Genomic DNA, 14,126 nt, shown 5'->3' on the forward strand with positions numbered 1-14,126 from the left:
TCTTATGTTTCTTTCCTTCCATATATTCCATAAAGTGGCAGCCACAAGATGAAGGATAATGACATGCTTAGCTTCTTTGATTTGTCCTTTGATTTGTATATTTTCTTGCAGAAGACTGTTGTATTGTTAGAGGAAAGAGGTACATTAAGCTTTGCTTCAGCTTTAATCCATAGCTTCGGAAATTTCAAACTATATATACCACGAAGAAAATAGGAAAACTCTCATAAAAAGAAAAAGAAAAAACTAAGCATATAGGACCATATATATACTAACATGACATAGAATAATATGGAAGTTTGAACCAAGACCTAAAATAATATATTCGAATCTCGGTCTGAACCTAGTCTACTTTGATGAATAAGCACACTATGGCTTATATATGGCAAGAGGATAATTTGGTTCAGAAGTCCAGACTAACCTCCTCAACCTTGATCATATAGGACGCATACCATGACCTATTTGGACCTCGAGAAAAGGATAGTTTAGTTCAAAAGTCTAAACCAACCTCATCTACTCTAGTCAACCAAGAATTGAGATAGAGGCTAATCCTTCTAAAATTTAATGAACCAAGTATGATAAATAATGCATACTCTAATGCAAAAAAAAAAAAAAAAAAAAAAAACTCAAATATAAATATTTGGTGTCATAATTTCACGATAAATATATCAATACGACTTAAAAGAAAAATTAGTTTATTAGAATACTCAAACTCTCGATCTAATGAACGTTTAATTAGTGAAGATACTCAGGTGAGCTACTGATCCAACGTATTTTTTTCACTTATTAAATTATATATCAAAAGAACAATAATGACGAGTGAATTCCAACTACCACGTAGATACCTTTCTATTTTTGGTTGATTCCGAATGTGTGGCTAAGATGGAAAAATCACTCTTGTTTAATTGATGGAGTGACGAAGGGATGACTCTAATCTTCATTCATAAAATTCTTTTTCTTTAAAGAAAACACACACATGTTCAATAATTCAAAATTCAAATTATTTTGTTCTTTTTTTTAGGACAATTTTCAAATTATTTTGAAATATGGAAAGGGATGGCAGTGGTGCATGAAAGTGACCCTCATAATATTCAATATATATATAACCAATATTGTTGAGAAAAGATGAGATTCTAGCTAGCATGCTTTTGGGTGCAATAATAACACAAGTTTTGTCTTATTTGGTAATAATTTGAGTATTAAGGTAAAGAAAAGTAAATTAATAAAGAGTGAAAATTATATACTTTTGTACCAAATTACATATTATTATTATTATTATCATTCATGAGAGCAAATTTCAATAATCATTATGGAAAAAAAAAAGAGACATATTTGATTAACAATGGTACTATATGAATAATTACTCCAAAAAGAATGAGACCATATATTATTACCTATTAAAAATAAATTGAGCTACTTTAATTTTAGGAAATCAATATTTTTAGTCTCCAAAACACAGTTTATAAAAGACTAATTAATCAAAGCCAATTGTCTCATAATTTGCTTTTGTAGGTATATAGAAATGTGTTTGTATAATAACTTTGGTTAAATTTTGGGGTGAGACCCACATTTTGAGTGATATTTGATTTGAAATGTCCCACAAAATTTAAAGTTAAAAAAGTTAAATAAAATGTTCCAAAAAGAAACCTAAGATTTGTGGTTTTATAGAGAAAAAAATTTGTGTGGCAGATGATGATTATAGCCCACACTTTAAAAAACATGTAATTATACATTTTTTCAAAAAAAAAAAAATTCAAGTATACTTTAATTATAAATAGTAGGGTAAATTCTTAATTCTTAATTATATATTTTATCATATTTTTCCATGAACTTTTCTTTTAAAGTCTTTTCTTCATCATTTTTTTTCCCATAAAACATATCCTTTTTCTAATTATTGATCTCCATTTCATTTTCAAATAATAATTTATTCAGTAATTTGTGCTTAAATTGGTGTGAAAGATAGATAATAATGCATTATCATAAATTAGGATTTACAATACATTTGAAAATAGTGAAAACTTTTAATTACAATAATCATTAAAACCAATCTAATAGTCACACTCCCCATGAGTATTTACAGAACACAAGTGATAATTAATATAGTAATTTGGCCTAACAAACTCCTTATTAATTAGAGGAAAGAAAAATAAAAAGAATTCATAAACTGCACAGAAGCAAAATTAACAAAAGAAAACCATAATTTCTCTTTTTGTTCTTTCAATCTGAACAAATTAAACAGCATTAGAGACAGAATTTCTTCTCTTAATGCTATCAATATCAGTAGATTCATAAACAGGCAAGCCATTGGAGTAATAATCCAAATCATAAATTTGCAACTCAAACAAATCAGAGCTTGAATCTGTTTCTCCACCATCATCTTCTTCATCATCATTATTATTATGACCACCAACAGTATTGTTCTTGTTAATTTCATGATCAAATTTCCTTAATTTTTTCTTCATTTCTCCACCTACTAAATTTTTCTCAACCCAAACCCTATCTTTTTCTGAACAACAATTATTATTGCTCAAATTATTCTTCTTCATCTTTTGTTTCTCCACAACCCCTTTATCTTTCCTTATTCTCTTATCATCCATGCTAGGTTTCTCCAATGCTTCAGCTGATTTTACAAGTCGGTTGAACTTCGAAAACGACAATAGCTCCTTGTAGCTTTTTGTTGGGGTTTGAACGTGTGGAGGTGGCGTTCTAAAACCTAATTTGCGTTATGAATATGAATATACATTGTTAAATTTATATCGTACGTACGTACGCCGTATATAGATTATACATTTGAGTTAGTTTGATTTGGGTTTACCTGAATTGTTATTTCTTGGAGAGGAAGAATAGATGAACTTTGCATCTGTAGCAGTAGCATTCGAGGTTCGAAAATGGCTTATGCTAATCCTTCTCTTCGATGTTCGACTTTCGTCATCCTCCATGTCTTCGTCCATGGATTGTGCAAAATGTTTCGATTTCTTCTTCTTGGAACTTGAATGGCTGAAAATAGAGTTCAAAAAGCTTGCCAATCTCCCACCAGGAGAGCTGGGTTGCTTGTACTTCTTCTCCTTTGTTACTTGCTTTTCAACACTATAAGAATCATGCTGGGGAAAATGTTGGGGAAGATTAAGAATGTTCTTCACCTGTGTTGAAAAATATATAGATATATAAAAAGGTTAAATTTATAAACGAATTACCATAGTGTGTCATTTCTTTCTTAGACAATTCAAATTAAAATAAAGACTATAGCTGAAGGTTTTGAGTTAGTTAAGTAGAGTGATTTAACGAAACCTGCATGTCTAAGCTGATTCTCCCTTTGATCCATCCTTTATCTTTCTTCTTCATTTTTGGAGTAAACTTTGCGCCAAAACTACTGGTTGAAGCGGAAGTTTCATTGTAATCGGAGAAATATCGAGCAGCTTCGAACACATCAAGTTCCTTTGAAGCTCTCCTATGGTGGAACATCTTCTTATTGATTATTTCTGAGCTTGAGAGAGACATGGGAAAGCTTTGTTATTCCTCTAAACTAAGTGCTAGAAAAGGTCATATATACATATGTATATATATATATGGAGAAACTTAGGGGGAAGAAAGAGGGAATAAGCAAAAGGAAGATATTGGAATTGAAATAATACTAAAACATTGAAGAAAAGATTATTGTTATTGAAGAGTGTGTGAGAATAATGGGAAATGGAATTAAGAGGAAGACCCACATGAAAATGAAAGGGAATTGTGCTTTGGGAGGCATATAGTTGAAAGTGGGGAAGGGGAAAAGGAACAGCCTTCCCTTTGCCCTTATACATGAAGAAGTAATGGTCAAATTATATTGACATATAATAATAATAATAATAATAATAATGCAAGAAGATTTTAAATTTGTTGAGGGTTTTTGCTAGAACTTTGGATTCTACTTGGTGGGACTCTCCCCTTCTTTTAAGTGGGGTTTGTGGGTTCTTAATATATACATATAACACACATCGTACACTACCAAAAATGTTGATATAATGTAATAACTATAGGATAAGTAGTAGGTCACTATATTGTACATGACCAAAATTATATACTCATTGATTATACACTATACAAAAATTACATATACTCGAATTAAAGGTTTATCCAACCTATACAACAGCAACAAGAACATATTTTTCCTAAAAAGTTGAAATGTAGCTATGGTAATAGGCCTACAAAACAAAGAAATATAGGGAATTGATAAAGGGGGGAACATGGGAAAGAAGACCAATGGTAAAATGTGGTGTTGTTGAGAGCATGGGGATTTTAATGTCTTTAATGAAAAGGAAAGTTGTGTACATGTTTTTGTTTGGTAAGTAATCTTTTGACTCATAATAAATTAGGATGACCCCACGACTCATATTTTGTTGTTCCTCTTTAGTGGGTTTTGTTTGGGGCTACTTATTTATTTGATTATTTCAATTCTTTTTTAGTATTATTGTTCCTTTGATCTTTTGAATTTCATTAGGGATTATTATTTGGATTTGGATTTGGATTTTTCCTCCTAAAAACAATCCCTTAACCTTAGCCTAGTAGTGCCCCTACCACATGCCCCTTGGCCATCTTCTTCTCTATCTCCTATTACCCATATACAATTGTGTGTGTTGTGTATTATTGATGTGTCCATTTCAACTTCGAGATATTGTTGTTGTTAGATATTATTTTAGAGATACTACTCTTATTATTTATTGTATCTCAATGTTAAACACAGTATGGTAGTTCATTCAATTGATTCAAACGGAGTAAAAATAACATTTTGGTCGCTTTCTATATTTTGGGATTTTTCATTTTAGTTCTTATATTTTAAAAGGTCGAAACAATGCATACATAGTATTAATTGTTAGTTTGAAGTTAACATTGATCTAAATCAATACGGCAGAAAAGGTCCAAAAAAAAGGCTTCCACGGTGGTGCTCGCTTAAATCCAAACTGGTGCATTCTTTGTAAGACTCAATCAGAAAATATAGACCATATATTTACCACTTGCGATGCTGCCAGTTTCCTTTGGAAAAAAATTGAAAATTTACTGAATTGGCAACATGACAACACAAGCATAGTTGATCTTTATGAACACATATGCCACATCAACCCTAAAAAACAAAAAAATATCCATCTTGTTCAACACGATTGTCACTTCCCTTTGGTCCATTTGGCTTGAGAGAAACAATTGAATATTCAACAACAAAGCAAGAATAGAGACTGAATTATGGGAAGACATTAAATCTCTCACGAGACATTGGAGTAGTAGATCTAAACTCTTCTTTGAGTACAACGCAACTACTATAGCTTAAACATTTATGCTTTTGTATAACTCTTGCGTTTGTTGGGCTTTTCTCTAGCCCTTTCCTTTTATCTTTCCTTGCCTCATGTACTCTTTTCTTAATATTAATGAAGCTCGAATGATGATGGTACTAGGAGAGTGTCTACTTAGTGGAGATGTCCGAGTGTAGCTACTGACCAATGTATCCTTTTAAAAAAAAAACATTTATCTAAATTTGTTAATTGTGATAACAATAATTTTCATTTAAGAATAATGTTTTACAAATTTTATAGAGAGCTAATCGTGATTGTATATATATATCAAAGTAGGATAAATTAATTTTAAGATTTATTAAAAATTACACAAGAACTAGATCTAGACATTGGAGACAAATATAATCAAATAGAATCAAACTTAAAAGTATAGAGAAAGGATTCAGACAGTCGAATTTGTACAAATTAAAGAAATTTTCCTTTCACGCAAAGTATTTTCTAAAAAATGGTTGATGGATTTTTCTTCTTCTTCACGTGATTACATGAGTTTGTGAGAGACTAATACAATTGTTCACACGAAATTTTGAAGAAATGTAATTCGTGGACTTAAACTTTGTATATTCATTTGTATAGTGAATACAATCTCAAGTATTTGCTCATTTGATGTTTTCTCTCGAATACAAGTTTAAAACTTAGAATTTCTTGGTCTTCGGTTTTCAAGATGTTGTAGTTGCAAGTTGATTGGAGCATCGATCTTCTGAAATCCAAGAAAAGTTTAATCTTTCAAGTCTTCAATCTTTTATAAGACGTTGATCATGATTAGGTTGATATGAACTTGCACGTATTTCATAGCTTACATTCTTCCTTCAACCAAAAAATCTCAAAATGAATTGGAAGGTCTCTATTCTATTTATAGAGAATTTCCATGGGCTTTAGGTTGCTTGGACTTGGGCTTGGGTCCATTTGCCTGTTAGACTTGGACTCAGACCCACTTTTTATATCTAGAATATGAATTGGGTTGGATATGACAAAATTTGACTACCATAAACCCAACTAAATTATGAATATCATCATTGTAATGTGATGACGTGACACAATTTAATTGGCCAAAATTTATTGTTCAACAATAATTAATTGTTTGATATCAAATGATATAGCGACACAATCATTTGAATCTCACTCCATTCATGAATGGGTTAATCAAAACATTATATTTCCATGCCTTGTGCTTTCCATGGAAGTGTAGTCCACGACCATGAGCTATATTAAAATTTTAGCACTTTCACTTCACGTCCTCAACATTATTCATGAGGTAAGTTTCCTCAATTGTAGGTTGTTACAAACTTTGTTTAAAATGATCGTTATTATTTTGGGCCTTGTTAATAAAATTCGAAGCCCAAAATACTTTGTTTCTTATGTTTAATGGGCTAAGCTTTGATTTGGAAATGGATTTTCAAGAGGCCCATAGAAATTTGTAAAACATAAGTCATAGCTTGTCTTCTAAACATAATTTTCTTCTCCTTTTTCCTTTGGGTAGCAATAATAATAAAAGTACTTTGATTAAAATCAACTTGTAATAAAAGTTAGAATAAAAATGATTCAAACCAAAGAAAGAAGAAACTCCCAAAAGGAAAATTGTGTTAGATGAAAAAAAAAAGCAAATTTGATTCCTAAATTGTAATATTATTTATACTTTTAATTCATGATAGCGTTGAATAAGAAATTTTGAGACCAATCACAAGTTACCACATCATTTATTAAGTTAATGATGAAAAGTACAAATAATTAAATTTGGGACTAATTAAAATTGACATATGCTCCAAATTAAAGAGTTAAAATAAATAAATTGGTCTCGTTGGATTAAGTTAATCATTTTAGTTCAATTAAATATTATTTACTTGGACTAAATTCAATTAAGCCAAAAAAATAAGCTTAATTGAGCCCAAAGACTAAATATAACCTAAGTCCATATGGTTGAGCCAATGGGTCTGGTCCATGGACCAACCAGGTTCAAACCCATAAAGCCCACCAGTGAACTCTATAAGTAGAGAAATTCTCCTCATTTGTAGGGGTTGGAAATTTTTGACTCTAGAAGATACAAAGAGAATTCTTCCAAGAGCTAGAAGACTCCCTAACTCCTGAAGTCGACTATCCTCGAAGATTGAAGCTTCTTTAAAGATACAAGCTTTCTTCCAAGGCTCAAGCTTTCTTCCAAGGCTCAAACTTCAAGAACATCACGTGCTTCGCTTTCTCCAAATCAAGCTGAAGCATCTAGTTGAGAGAGAATCAGAGGATCAAATTCTAGAGATTGAACCGCATCGCATCAAATCAACAAAAATACAACATCAACTCAAATTCAAGTCCACGAATTAAATTTCTCCGGAAATCTCGTGCGAACAGATAGTTTTCTGAACTAAATACTCGTTCGTTCAATATTTAGTGTAAACAACTATTTATTAATTTGAAATAATATAAGTAATTAAGTTTTACTATTTTTTCATCAATATTAAAATGATCCGTTTGTAAATATTTTAAATATGAACAAGTAGGCATTCACGTCAGAATTGAAAGGAAATATCTGGTAGACAATAATAGTTATTTTGATTTTAAAAGGAAATTTATTACACGTGTAGATCAACAAATTTATTAAGAACCAAGTTTAGGTATAAATTTAAAAATTTAAATTATTATATAACTAAAATTCATACTTAAATTTAAAAAACCAAATGATTACAAATTTAACCGAGAAAAAAAAAAGACTAATTTTCATAAATATAATCAAGTGATAAAATATTTACGGTTTAGATAATAAAATGAAAAAGGCTATTTTTAAAAGTATTTCAATTTTGTTCATCATTTTCACTGTATTTTTTTTCTTTCATCGTTTTTTCTTCTTATTTTTAACTGTTACTTAGTTTAAGATTAAATATCAAATATAAAATATCTATTTTTTAAAATTGTTATTTGATTGTTATAAATATAAAAGACCGTGAAAGAAAATAGTCAAATTTAAACAATCCTTTATCCAAATAAGTTTACTCGATATCAATTAATCATCGAATATTTTTTTTATTTAAAACTAAATCCTTTTGTTATATTTTGAAAAAGAAAAAAAAAGCTTTAAAAGAATATTTTAAAAAATAGTTTGTGATTTATGAAGAATGATAGTGTTGGATGATCTGGAAAGGACAGCTGGAGTGGAGCATTGGCTTATGATGTCAGAGGGCCCCGTCAGCCTTTTGTCATAGGAAGAAAAGTATGTGATACTGACGTGTAACCAATAACATCTCGACACGTTTTCTACAAACTAATTCCCTCCATGACCTACTTCTTCTTCCTCTTTTTTTATGCTCTCTATCTTTCCTTTCTATTTATTGTCCTTATCCTTACTTTTCTTTTTCTCCTTATTCTTTCCCATTATTAGTTTCATTTCCTTCCTTTCCCATTTACCCTCTTAATTCAACAAACATTACTATATCAATTTATTTTTTCCAATTTAAATCTTTACTTCTCTTCTACTATTCTATTTCTCCTATATATATATATAATAGCGTCAATTATCAACGTAAAATTTCAACCAGTCGAATGTCTCCGTTATTCTGATGGACAACGAGTTCTCCTAAAAAATTTCAGGAGTCTGAAAGCCTCATCGCCAAACGAATTCTTCCTCTAAAGTTTAAAACCCACCATGAGGAGCTCGATGACGCAAGAATTGTCACTACTCTCTACACATCTATGTGCGTCCGGGCCGCCTACTATTTTGGAAAAGAAAACCCTAACCCCATACTGAGGTATAGCTTTTTCAAAGTTGTCGAGAAACCCATGACTTCTAACGAAGTAAAGTCCTTATTTTTTCTTGAGGACCTTGAGAAAAACCTCTCCTTTTTCTAAGAGCTAAAAATCAACTTTTATTTTCTTAAATGGAATCAAGATGAATTTACTCAATTTCGTCGGGTTGAATTTCTCATACATTAGAATAAAAAATTCAATTTGACTCATTTTTTAATATGTAAATTTTTGAAAATTTGTCGATATATTTTATGTTTACCGTCGTTGTATAAATAATTTTTTAAAAAACACATTTATATCTTAATTTGTGATTTAGTTTTCGTTATATATTTAATCCTTAAATTTTAGGACATTTAAATGAGTATTACCGTTAAAAAATATTATATGTAAAATTGTAATATTTTAAAACTTAAAGGTTAAATTGGAACTCACTCCAATATTAAGAACTAAATAATACACGACCTTTTGAAACCAGGTGAAAATAGAACTAAAACTTGAAATAATTCTTTTTTTATTCAACCAAAAACTTGACTAAAATTGGATTCTAAATTTTATGGACATTATTCTATAAAAAAATTGGTAAAATGTAGGATTTGGTCTATAGAATTTGAATTTGGCTTTCAGATTTTGTTGAACCAATCCATTTATTTAATTTTTGAGTGGGTTTAGTTTCTGTTTGATAATGAATGTTTTTCAAGTTTGAACCTTCCAAAACAATTACAAAAAGTTTTTGGTCATGTCGGGAAGAAAAAATATTTTAAAGTCAGTTTTTATTTAAACTTCTTTAATGAAAATTGTTAAAACCAAACTTTGAAAGTCTTGCAAAAACTATTATCAACGATGATCAAATTATTCAACATTTGAAGAGTAATTATTTTTCAAATTAAACTCTTTGAATTATAATTAAGCAAATACCACTCTTCGTTTCAGAAAATTCAATCAGAATTGAACTCAATTTAAGGAAAACACTACAATTTTTCCATCTTTTCTAAACATTTCTTTCTGATCTAAAATTTAAAAAAGTTTTCAAACTTAGTTCTCAACAATATTTTATTGAATATGTAACTTTTTTTCAACATAATTTTCATAACTCTAACTTTAATATGTGGAAGGATATTACAAAAGAAAATCTGGATTCACCAATAAATGTCTTGTTTTGTTGGAAAGTTTAAGTCATATATGTGCAAAAAGATTGTAATTCTTGGCTTTTTAATTAATTGATGCATGTTATAGAATATCTTGTTTTTAAAGAAATTGTTGAACCATTCTATGTTGGCTTTGCAAAAAAAAAAAAGGTTAAAAATAGAGACAACAAGTTGAGCAACTACATAATAAAATTTAGAAATTTGGTAGTTCTCATCTATTTGCAAATATATAGCTAGGGTTAGTTAATTATTAGTAAAGTGGATGAAAGCATAGTTCGATAGATAAGATGGAAAGTCTCATTTAAAATATAGACTACAATTTGATCTTGTTACTTATTATCTATTTATGCTTATAAGAGTGAGAATCATTATTAATCTATTTATGCTTCTCTGTGCAAAAACATTTGTCTTCTCTATCAAAAAGACAGGAAAGAAATCTATACTTTTCAACTCGGTGGTTGTCACATTGTGGAATATTTGGATTGAAAGAAATATAATAGAATCTTCAAGGGGCTGGAAAAATATCTCACTGAGATTTTGGAAGATATCAAAGCTCTTCCAGGCCATTAGACAATCACATCTTTTTAAAGATTGTTCAGTAGCTCTATTGTTCTTAATATTTATGATTTTGTTTAATTGTATAGACGTGTGGGTTTTTGTTGGGGTTTCCTCTATCCCTTGTTTTTGTTTACTTCTTGCTTCCTATACTATCTTGGTTTATATTATAAATGTGGAAGATGATGGTGCTATGAATATGTTCATCTAATTGGAAATGTCCTATTGTACCTGTCGATCCATCTCAAATTTTGAAAAAAAAAAGAGAGAATCATTAATATTCTCACAATCATTAATATAGGCAATTTCAGCAAGCTAGTTAAGTAACTTTAACATTAAAATTTTTGTGGTTGAGCTATATCCAAATGAAGGGTGGCATAGGTAGTGACACCTTTATTAACCAAAGTTTTATATATATTTAGATTCTTTCCTATTCGAATGTGACAACGGCTAATAATTCATGTATCTCTTCTAAGTAATTTGAGTATTACTAGCTTATTTGAACGTCTTCGTTTTAAACATAAAAAAAAAAAAAATAATCATTGTGCATGAGATTAAAACAACTTGAAAAAAATGAATAATGTATACTCTTAATCTCTGGACTATGTATCAATTTTGTCTTAAATGTATTTAACTCTCATATTTTTTTTGTAATTTTCCTACTACTTAAAAAAATTAATGTTTGTGGATCTAATATTAATTTTCTTTTCGAATACATTTAAACAATTGTGTATGTCCAAAAAAATGTGTAATACAAAATTATGAGAGTTAGGAGAGAAATAAATTATTCAATGGAATTTATCAAAAAACCTAAATTTGTGGAAATGTTGTTTTCTTTTCTTTTTTTTAATAAAAAAAACAGTAGTGGAAAATTTTAATTAAAAAGGTTAAAAATACTCCTTATTCTTTTTGGCCAATTTGAATATTAAAAATTAGTTTGAGATATTAAATTTAATATTTATTAAAAGTATATTCAAAATATAAAAAAAAGGTGTTTTTAGAAAATAACGAAATATCAAAACTATTTAAAAAATATAGCAAATTCATCCCTTTCTCGTGTTCATTTAAAAAGTAATTGTTAGGAATAGAATGAATTTTGTTATTGCAAAAAGTTTCAATACTTGCTGTTTTTAAAATGATAAAATTGATACATCAACTAAGTTAAATAATTTGGACAAATTTTTGTTTCGTTTTTCTTGATTTCTACAACTAACCTAATTTAATCATTTCAAAATTGTTTTTAGAAGTAACATATATTAAATTAGTTAACCTCGTATTATGCTTAGGTTATGATCAAACATTTTAAAATTTAGAAATGAGTAGTAATTTACTAAAAAATCGACATGATACTATATGTATTTTAGAGATCTAAAAACATAAATTAAAACTATGGAATTCTAATTTAATGAACCAAATTAGCTAAGGGGATAATGTGAAGAAAAATGTAACATGTGGCACAAATATATATATATATATATATATATGTAAATAATCTATGTATAGATATGAATAATGATTTGTATATTGAAATGGTTTGAGCATAATGCATGAGAAAAGAGATAAGACCTTGGGACAATAAGCTAAAAAAGATTCCACTTTGACAGTTCCAATATCTCTATGATATTTGTGAATATGCCCAATAATTATTAATAGGGCACTATTTTTTAGGACTACCTTATAAAATCCATCGAGCATATATATTTAATTGTTCTAACAAAAATAATCATATATAATGAATTCAATAATTTATACGTTTAGAAGTTTTACCCAAATTTGGATATTAGTTATTATCTTTGAATTGATCTCTATACTCAATTTCAATAAACTTCAAACTAAGTCTTTCAAAAGATTTTTATACTTTTCTCTTTTGTTGAAATTCGTTAGAATTACAATAGTTTTTATATATGAATAGTTGCTATATGGGATTATATTTTAAAATCTATAGAGAATACTAATATTTAACAATTTTTAAAAATATATAAAGGTAAATAAACTAATATTGAAGCTATGAAATAAAAACTAAAAAAAAAAAAAAATTCAAAATATTGATATTTTAAACCATTTTTAAGACAATTACATTGCAATCAATAATTTAAACTTATCACAATTCAATTAACAAGTTTATGTGAATTTAATGAATGAATTTAGACCACACATGTATTAAAATGATATTGCTGGATATATGAAATGTATGACTAAGCTAACTAAAGGTTTATTACAAGAATTGATATAACTTAAAATTTAAATGTACTTAGCAGCATAACAATAATATCTCTTAAATCCATAATATCAAACACAAATTACCTTCAAATTAAGTACTTAAGATATATATTAAGTACTATAGTTTTCCTTGCAAGGTTGATGCTATTTGTAAGGAAGTTATATCTCTATTATTGTTGATGCTATTTGTAAGGAAGTTATATCTCTATTGAACATGACAGTACCAAAAAGAAAAAGGATCTATCGTTCTTCAATACCAATTATTGGATATATGTAATATGAAATATTTATGTAGAAGAAGAGAAACAACTGTATTTTCAATGGCTTTCACAAAAGCCAAGGTACAACTTGAGATAAGACCATTGTCTTAGCAACCCCCTTGGTGTACGAAGATCAAACATCTTATCTATTCTTTATGATACTCTATCTTTATTGCTCTTAAGTTGACATGTCTTTATGTAATTTCTCTCTTATATATTGTTTTTCACATGTGGGAAGAGTATGGATTTTAAAAAACAAAAATAATTTTAGATGAGTGACAATTTATATAAAGTAGTAATGAAGCATGTGTTTAGAGTAGTAAAGGGGTCTATTGGGTACTTGCTTTCATGGCAGGTTGTCTAACTAGCTAGGCTAGCGTGTGTGGTGTTGAGTGAGTCCAAAAACCTAAACACATGAAGGTCTAATGCCAAATTTGTGTCAAGACATTGCTTTTTTACAAGGTCTTTTCTTTGCTTCTTGTTTGATGCAATGAAGAGAAGAAGCCAAAGTAATGGAAAAAGCAAAAAGCAAAGCATGACAATTTGACACAATTTTGTTTTTTCTAATTTAATTTCTTTAATTTTTCCTTGAGATCATCAATCTTTAATGGGGTTGGGTTTGTTGTTAAGCTATTTGACTATATGTGTTTGTAATTTATCAATTTTTCTTAATGTATCAATGTAAATTATTGCTAATGGCCTTCTTATTGGTTAAATTATAAACTATTGCTATGATCTTTGTGAGCAATTATAAGCACATGTTTTGTTTATGAGTTTTGAAAAGTTTCTTTTTAATGTTAATTAATTAAAATTTGGTTTGTTATTGTATACTTTACATGTAATCTTTGCTAACTATATATATTATTCAAACCATCAACCTTTTTAAAGCGATAGTCTTT

At 28.6% G+C, this 14,126-nt stretch overlaps 1 protein-coding gene and 1 long non-coding RNA gene across 2 annotated transcripts; one reads left to right on the forward strand and one right to left on the reverse strand.

The window, feature by feature from the left end:
• Window positions 1-2,006: 2,006 nt before the first annotated feature.
• Window positions 2,007-3,742, reverse strand: LOC101221232 (protein BIG GRAIN 1-like E). Its single transcript, XM_004144211.3, has 3 exons — window positions 3,286-3,742; window positions 2,813-3,137; window positions 2,007-2,710 (listed from the first exon to the last, which is right to left on the reverse strand). Exons 1-3 carry the CDS (start codon window positions 3,493-3,495, stop codon window positions 2,229-2,231), a joined length of 1,017 nt encoding a protein of 338 aa, XP_004144259.1. The 5' UTR covers window positions 3,496-3,742; the 3' UTR covers window positions 2,007-2,228.
• A 4,920-nt stretch (window positions 3,743-8,662) lies between these two features.
• On the forward strand, window positions 8,663-11,040 carry LOC116404711. The gene is made up of 2 exons (XR_004217729.1): window positions 8,663-9,049; window positions 10,617-11,040. It is a non-coding gene; the product is annotated as an uncharacterized LOC116404711 (long non-coding RNA).
• Window positions 11,041-14,126: the final 3,086 nt, after the last annotated feature.

The sequence above is a fragment of the Cucumis sativus genome, chromosome 6 (genome assembly GCF_000004075.3).
Source record: "Cucumis sativus cultivar 9930 chromosome 6, Cucumber_9930_V3, whole genome shotgun sequence".
NCBI classification, from domain to species: domain Eukaryota; kingdom Viridiplantae; phylum Streptophyta; class Magnoliopsida; order Cucurbitales; family Cucurbitaceae; genus Cucumis; species Cucumis sativus.

Excerpts from the sequence above, each read along its gene's own strand:
- LOC101221232 (XM_004144211.3), bottom strand. The coding sequence starts at position 3,495 with ATGTCTCTCTCAAGCTCAGAAATAATCAATAAGAAGATGTTCCACCAT. Across the intron at positions 3,138-3,285 it reads GAATCAGCTTAGACATGCAG|GTGAAGAACATTCTTAATCT; the intron begins GTTTCGTTAAAT and ends TTTTCAACACAG. Across the intron at positions 2,711-2,812 it reads TCCAAGAAATAACAATTCAG|GTTTTAGAACGCCACCTCCA; the intron begins GTAAACCCAAAT and ends AACGCAAATTAG.